Source organism: Apostichopus japonicus, chromosome 13 (genome assembly GCF_037975245.1).
Source record: "Apostichopus japonicus isolate 1M-3 chromosome 13, ASM3797524v1, whole genome shotgun sequence".
In the NCBI taxonomy this organism is placed as follows: Eukaryota; Metazoa; Echinodermata; class Holothuroidea; order Aspidochirotida; family Stichopodidae; genus Apostichopus; species Apostichopus japonicus.
The window spans coordinates 14,161,629-14,170,252 of NC_092573.1; the positions used below are offsets into that span (position 1 = coordinate 14,161,629).

General features: G+C 37.1%; 1 protein-coding gene across 1 annotated transcript; it reads left to right on the plus strand.

Moving 5' to 3' along the window:
• On the plus strand, positions 1-8,624 carry LOC139978590 (galectin-3-binding protein B-like). The gene is made up of 4 exons (XM_071988933.1): positions 1-334; positions 2,922-3,257; positions 6,231-6,405; positions 8,037-8,624. Exons 1-4 carry the CDS (start codon positions 208-210, stop codon positions 8,062-8,064), a joined length of 666 nt encoding a protein of 221 aa, XP_071845034.1. The 5' UTR covers positions 1-207; the 3' UTR covers positions 8,065-8,624.

An 8,624-nucleotide genomic window follows, 5' to 3' on the forward strand; every position in this document is an offset into this window, starting at 1 on the left:
GACGCATCACATAGAAGAACTTAGCTTATTACACAAAAACCGTCTAATTCATTCATCACTTCAAACAGTGATAGACGTGAAGCGACAACCTTAATATCCTCCCGGTGGAAGTCAAAAGCGATAAGCATACTGATCAAGACTGCTAAACCATTACATTCATGATTATACCAGTTCAGATATAGTTGACCTCCTGTAGTCTGCTTTTCAATGAATATGGTGGACGTAATGACTCTGAATTCAGTTCCTAAATCGATGTTAGCCATGTTCTCTTATAGACTCATTGGTATCTTTCTTGTTACTGTTTGCGTTTGCCAAGCTCAAGTTATTGACGGAGGTAAGTTGACACTTTTTACCCCTTTTCCTTTTAATTTAAAAATTATTTGTAGAACTGGAATATCAACAGTGAATGTGTTTATGTTGTCATGTGTCCTTGTGGCAAACATCATGTGTAACATTATGTTCCCCTTGTTAGAGAATTGTGATAAACAACTGACGATGAGCGAACCAGTCGGTTCGTTACACACACACACATATATATATACATATATATATATATATATATATATATATATATATATATATATATATATATATATATATATATATATATATATATATATATATATATATATCTATATCTATTTATACCTAGTACCTATCCATTTAGGTTTGAGAAAAATACAAGACAAGGGATAACAGTGTCATTTCCTTTCCTCCCATCTCCTTTTTCCTTGTCTCATGTTCCTTCTTTTTAAGGAAATAAACCATGATACAAGTTTGAAATTAGATTGAAAAGTAAAATGGCTGTGTTCTTGAATACTTAAAATGCAGAGCTGCCTCTATATTATCTTTAAACCAGAATGCGAAACTATATTGAGGTTTGATGGATGACTTCAACGTAACAAGATATGAGTCAATATTATCCTAAGATATCTTGAAATGGTTTATTTATATGAGTTTTGCAGTTTTGCAGAAAACATTCAGCTGAGCTAGCAACTATCAATTAAAGGTGAAATGTTGACGTAACATTACTGTGGCACGCCGTTTGTATAGTACAGCGATTTTTACTGCTAAAATAAAAGTAACCGTTATAAAGCATGTTTATTCATTGTGTACCTTTACTTCCCGTTCTATAAAACCACAGGACGTAATTGAAGTAAAAATACTATGATACCATATACGAACATTCACCTTTGGTCGTAGAATAACAGTGAGAATGCACTTTAAATTAACCGTGGATATTATGACTCGAAACATATTATTTACCCTTCGTGTCAAATTTTGTGCATTTACACTAAAGTGACAGTGTTCACTATAATCTTCAATACACAAAATCGGAATGTATAGCTGACTTGGCTTTCAACTATTATAACCTACACAAGTGCACTTCATCTATTACTTAAGCACGTTAAACAGATCACTTTTCGGCCTTTTGATTAAGATCATGTGTAGTATATTTTCCCCTTTTAGTGGAATCGTGATACACGTGACGATGATCACACAGTCACAGTCTCGTTGCAAGGGGACTATAGGGTTGAGAGCGGATCAGTCGTTTAGTAGTTTGGTTGTTCGTATACCAGGTTCTTTCCCGGGTGACTTTTCTTAAAAAGTTAAACAGATCACTAGTACCTGCATGTGTTGAATATGTTCCCCTTGAATGGGAATCGTGATACACATCCTGACGATGATCTCACAGTCTCGATGCAATGGGACTATAGGGGTGGACCAGTCGTTCCGTTGTTTGGTTATGGTGCCCAGGTTCTTTCCTGGGTGACTTTTCTAAAAAACGTACACATTAAGCTGTTGTGGTACTCATTCGTAATTATACAGAATAAGTTTATAATGTAAGTTCATAATGAGTCAACATTGATCTGATAACAGTAGAAAAGTTTACAGGAGAGGAGCTGTTCTTTAATTGAATTCTAATGACGTGATTTTACCGTTCGAACGTCAAAAAAAAAACGTCGCACCGTTTCCCCCCCCCCCCCTTAAAAACTGCAGTTCAATTGCGTCTTATAACACAGGGCTATAACAGGGGCTACATAGCACATTGACTGTCGGTAATCTACCGTAAAATTACAACACTTTTCTTAACAGTGTAGTTTTGTGTATGTGGTGCTTATGATATGTAGCATAAGTCAAAGGTGCAAGAAAGTGAAAGAAAATAAACGAATTTATTTATACAATTTTCATCTTTCAGGAAGTCAAAACTCAAATAAATTCCCCCGAATATACCGAACAAAGCGTTCAAAAAGATAAATCAAGGCTTTTATAAAAAGCATCAGTAAATTCATATTATATGTCATCTTTGTTTTAAAAAAGGATTTGGTTATAATTGTAAAAAAATTCAAGTGAAATATCTTTCAACTTTGCAGTTACGGCAAGAAACTAATTACATACAATTAACTAGGTAAACAAGAAGAGACTTTTCAATTATTATTTCATTATTGTATATTATTTTAAATAATACAGGCCTACATGATCGACAAATTCCATCCTCGACTTCTAATAAAGAATACATAGGTGAGGAGATTCTGCATAATCAATAGCGTTAACTAATCACAATCGTGTATATAAGTAAAGGATACTGAGCTAGAGTTTAAACTTTCAGTTTGTAACATATAGGGAGGGGGAGGGGTTAGGGAGGGGAGGGGAGGGGAAATGACATATTTTCATGTACTAATGTGTACAGATACAAAAAGCCTCTGGAAGTACTGTCAGATCAGAATGATATAAACGCAGATAGCTGGATCCAGTTCAATCTTACTTGGAATCAAAAAACGACACTACTAGTCACAGAAAAGTGTGTTCGAGTCTGGCTCGCAGCAATGACCAATCATTAAATTGTATATGATAAGTAGTGCAGTATTTAATATAGTCCTGTCATGTTAGCATGTACTATGTCTACTACTTTCGTACAGATATTCACATCGTGTCAGATAATCCTCGCGAGGGACACGTAGAAGTTTTCTTAGAGGATGAGTGGGGGACTATTTCCACAATCGAATTTGATGAGGCTACTACCACTGTGGTCTGCAGACAACAAGGATTTCAAGGTCCGGCAGAATCGATTAAATCCACAGAGCATCTTGGACCCCTCAGCTCACCCGAATGGAACATTATGTGTTCTGAGGGGGCAGAGTCAATCCTTGACTGTGACAGAAGTAAAAGGGAGGGTAATATCCAAGTCTTGACCTACATGAACTTTACATTTACTTCCTGGAAGCATGACAATGACCTTGGGGTCATCTGCAAAGGTAAGTCTACGAATAGCCACGTCCCCTTGTCTTCTGAATGAGGAATGCTCTGGGATAAGAAAGAAGATTTATACCATATTGAATTTATTACTGACAAATTCTTACATGATAACACTATCTCCTGACATATTGATATAAATATATATATATATATATATATATAGATACATATATATATATATATATATATATATATATATATATATATGTGTGTGTGTGTGTGTGTGTATAGGAATAACTGGAAAACTGTTAAACAACTATGCTGCATTTAGAGAAAGACTGGATCTCGAGTGAGATACAATAATTAAATTAAGTGATTGGAAGTAAAACAACCATTGTTTGGTTTTTGCAGAGCTTTCGAGCAAAACTAGCTCTTCTTCAGTGCATGATCACCGAAAGTGACAAGGAGTAGCAGGAATTGAAACTATTTTATAGCGAAGAGTGTCGGCATGGTTGTGAAGTCAAAGCGACTTACTGATTTCTGCTGAATTGAGCAGAAGTTTTAGAAATTCGGATTATTTTAATCCGCGTCGGATTATTTTAATCCGATTCCGTCGTAATTGCAAAGGAGCTGTTTGGTTTATCTGGGACGGCAAATCGTTTCTGATGTTTAAACCGAATGGTGCCGTGGTCTTTAGGTATAGTTCCCAGAAATTTTCTTTTCCTTTCCTAGATTTATCTGTCCAAGAATCGTTTTGGTCAATTGCAATAACACGCAAATTCTGAATTGAATGATTTTGGAGATTGAAGTAATTTGCAACAGGTTGATTGATCTTTTTTGTTTTGATCGCCGATCTATGTTGTGTCATTCTCATTCTAAGAGTGTTTTTGGACTCTCCAACGTATTGTAAGTTACAAATATTGCAGTAGATGAGGTAAATGACATTTTTGGATAGGCAGTTAATTTTGTGCCGAATTTGGAACGTGCGTTTGGTTTGGTTGCTCTGAAAGGCCCCAGTCGAATCGACAAGTGAGCACGTTTTGCAATTTTGTGTACAGGGCGAGGATCCCGTAGTTTCTGTTTTGCTTTCCCCTAATGCGGTGTAATCCCGAAAGGATGCCAGAACTAAAATATCCCGTAGGTTGGTGGGTCTTTTAAATGCGATAACAGGTAGTTCCGAGAAAACTGATTTCAGGCGTTCGGTGCCTTGAAGTAGGTGAAAATTCTTCTGAATGATATTAGCCAGTGGTGGGAGACCAGGGTGGAATTCAGTAACCAACGGTACCCTTTTGGAACTGGTTTGACGAGTTTTGTACGTCAATGTTTCGGTACGGGGTTTGCTTTTAGCATTTTTGATGGCATCTTCAATAGTACCCCGAAAATACTGTCTGTTTAGGAGGTGTTGTGACAATTCTTTAGTGCGTGAATCAAAATCGACTTCAGAGGAGCAAATGCGTTGAATGCGCAACGCTTGACTGTACGGAATATTACTGGTACAGTGACGTTGATGGCAACTGCTTGGTAAGAGGTAGTTGTGCTTGTTCGTGGGTTTATTGAACAGGTCTGTTTTGAGTGAACCATTTTGTAGGGTCGCAGTGGTGTCCAGGAAGTGAACGCCATGTCCAGAAAAATCAGCAGTAAATTTGATAGTGTGATGAAACGAGTTCATGTCATCAATGAAGAGTTTTAGATTTGGCTCGCCATGGGTCCATATCATGAAGATTTCGTAAAGAAACGTAACCACGTGTGTAGTTCCAAGTTTTGTCGAGATAGAAATTCTTTCTCGAGGTTTCCCATAAAGATGTTGGCAAAAGACGGTGCCATTTTGGTACCCATTGCGGTGCCATGAATTTTGAGGTAGTGTTTTCTTGCCAAATACCAGATTATTGTTGGTCAAGATAAGTTGTATTAATTCGGCCAATTCTTTCTTCGTGGGGGTTTTGCCACGTTTCGGTTTGAATGCTTTTGTGCAGGCCGAAATGCCCTCTTCGTTAGGGATATTTGTGTATAACGAAGACACATCCAAGGTAACTAACAGAATAGATAGGGGAAGATTTTTTATTTCCCCAATTTTCCGGATGAAATCCGTAGTGTCCTGCACATAGGACGGTAGGGCCGAAACAAGAGGTTGGATGAGAAGATTCACGAATTTGGAAATTTTTTCAGTCGCTGTACCATTACCCGATATTATGGGCCTCCCGGGATTGCCTTCTTTGTGAATTTTAGGCAGAAAATAAAAGCGACCAGGTTTTGGGTCGTTTTCCAGGAGGTTTTTGCCTAACTTGCGGTCAATGGAACCGTTAGATACTATCTTTTGGATGACTCTTTTCACGGTTTGTGTGATTTCTTGAGTAGGATCAGAATCCAGGAGTTTGTAGTGTTGAGGGTTGCCGAGGAGTCTGTTGGCTTCCTCTCTGTAGAATTGTTTGCCCATAGCGACAATTGCAGAACCCTTGTAGGCTGGCTTGATGACAATGTCATCGCGCTTCCGGAGTTCATGGATGGCCTGTCTCTCAGTTTTGTTGAGATTGTCGCGGAAGTCTGCTGCAGAGGTCTGTGTTTTTACATCCTCTCCAATGGCCGAAATAAATGATTCAAGAGGCGCACAATGGGCCTTGGGTGGATTCCACGAGCTTTTTGGCTTAAAATTGGAATGCAAGTCGTTGGTTTGTTGCGTGGTGTTATTGCCATTTTCGTCGACAACAAATTCACGGAGACGTAAGCGTCGATAGAACATATATATTCATATATATATATATATATATATATATATATATATATATATATATATATATATATATATATATATATATATATATATATATATATATATATATATATATATGTATATATATATATAAATATATATATATATACTCATAAGACCAATCACATCAAACTGTTCTGCCGACTACATTGCGTATGCTCGAATTCGTTTTCTTTTCTTCTTTGTAAGAAGGTCAATTAAGGACATCGAGATTTAATTTTCATTATGATATGGCAGAGATGTTTTCTTTTCACTTTTCGTTTAGAAAAAAAAAGTTCACCGACGAGGATGTTAGTAGTCGATGTGGCTTTATCCCTGCTCCTGTTTGCTTTCATACTCTTGATTGCCTATTTGGCCTACTACTTCGCGAGACGACGACTCCGTCGACAACTACAACCCCCAACCCCGATGACGATGTCACCACTATCGACGCCCCAAAGGTAAGATTGAATTTCCTCTGAACGTAAAGAATGGAATTTCTTTTCTTTTCAAAACTGGCGTTGTTTTTAATATATATATATATATATATATATATATATATATATATATATATATATATATATATATATATATATATATATATATATATATATGAATATATATATATATATACATATATTGTATGAACACCAAATAGCTTTCCATCCGCCCAACTTTCACTTTCGGGCAATTGACGGACTCCTGTGCACTAAACATGCATGATTCAATCACTGCTAGGATCTCTCACAGTTTGTGGCGGGAGGGAGTGGATGTAGGTGACAAGGTCTACCCATTCCCTTCCACTCCATTCAGATCATTGTGGGAAGGAATTACATTTACACATCTTGGAGAATAAAATGCATATTTGCTTTCATCGGTTTGCAAACAAACTCTTTTCCCAAGTTCATCCAATACCAAGCCCTTCCCACTGCCCCCACTTTTCCTCCTCAACAAATAGGATTTGACCAAATTTGGACGAAAGGATGTTTCATAAACGGCATCAGTTCTGGTGTGCGTATGCCTCTGTAAGGCCTACTGAGCTTCCTTGTTAAATGACGCCATTCAGTCAAAGGTTCAGAGTTAAAATAAGGTGACCATAGTTTTTTCCAGGAGATTCGGTGAAATGTTGACATCAAGGGTTAGTACCTACATTGTACTTTGATAGAAAGTCATTATGATGGTCACTCAGTGTTTTGGTTGTCCAAGCTTCCAAAATTGTCCCAAGGTTAATTACAGGCTATGAAATTATTCAGCGATCTGGGTTGCCTATCTTTATCTGTGAGTCATGCATGAAATTTATGTATGTTGCCTATAGTTGTAAACAGTCACAGCTCAGTCTAAGTTCAAGCTGTCTCTGCGAACAGAAAAACTTACAATTATTCATGGCATTTTTCAAATTTCAAATTCTAGGGAAGACACATAAATAAGGGGGCAATTCCGGGACCCTCTTAATTCGGGGACGACGCATGGAATATGGGGACTGTCCCCGGAAATTGGGACGTCTGGTCAGATAGAAGGTCATTAAAACTTTTTCTTTAGCTTTCACAAACCTGACCAAAGGTTTCATGCTACTTGAAAAACTGCTAACTACCAATATTCAGTTCGCATTAATTATCAAAACCGTATAAAGGTCTTGTGATCAGACTTAAAATTGTGTTGCAAACTTCTCTTTAACCATAAGAACAGTGGACTGCAAATTTTGATTGACCTTTGCCGTAGACGTTTTAGGGTCAACCGTCAGAGATCAAAGGTCATTAAAACCAGAACTTTGTGGTTTTATTTTTAAAAACCCACTGATTCCGTCTAAGTTATCAGACTTTAAATTTCTACATTGTATTACATTTCCAAGGTCATTTGAGTTTCAAAGTCAACAAAGAAACTGTGTAGCAAACTGCTCTTAAACTGTAAAGGTCTTGTACTTCAAACTTGTTTGGTGGTAAATAGGACATTGTGATGACTTCGTACCGTCTTAGGTCAAAGTAATGGCATAAGACCAAAATTCGTAGATGAAACCTGCAAATCCCTAAATCGCATCATTGTTAATGTTTGTTATTTAAAGTTAATCACAATATTTCTTATTCTTCCATTTTAGCATGAGTACTCCAGGCGTGTGGTGGTAGAAGAAAGGGCATCGGGGGAAGCAGAAGACATCAAGATGAAGGACATGACGATTGTAGAAGATAGAGGGTTCTACCTACGCTACTTGTGAATAAAGACACACCAAAATGGTGGACTACCAGTAAAACATAGCCACCTTGTTTTACCATATCTAGTTGGAATGGATATAGTCCATTGTATTGCATAGGGTTAGTCTATGATGATATATGTTGTGAAACGGGTTTTAAAAAATATTTTTTATAGCTTGCTAAGCGTCAGTCACATTTGGATATGACCTACGACCGCATAAGAGGTGTTACTTTCTATTGTAGCTATGAACATTAAACTAGCCTTTGGTCAACAACATTTGCCTAAAGCTGAAGAAGCTAAAGAGGAGGCAAATCTTTCAATTGGCCATCTTTGGTAGTAATAGTTAACTGAATCTATTATCAGCAGACTATTGGTGCATGAATAGCCACTTGACGGCATTTATATGAACCACTACAGTTCCTTGTTTTAATGGAGGGAAAGTAGAATCTGTTATTATCAAGTTTTGGTATTTAAACGCAACAGGTTGATTTAA

Coding starts and splice junctions, on each gene's coding strand:
- LOC139978590 (XM_071988933.1), top strand. CDS start 208: ATGAATATGGTGGACGTAATGACTCTGAATTCAGTTCCTAAATCGATG. Junction 335..2,921: donor AGCTCAAGTTATTGACGGAG/GTAAGTTGACAC, acceptor ACTTTCGTACAG/ATATTCACATCGTGTCAGAT. Junction 6,406..8,036: donor CCACTATCGACGCCCCAAAG/GTAAGATTGAAT, acceptor CTTCCATTTTAG/CATGAGTACTCCAGGCGTGT.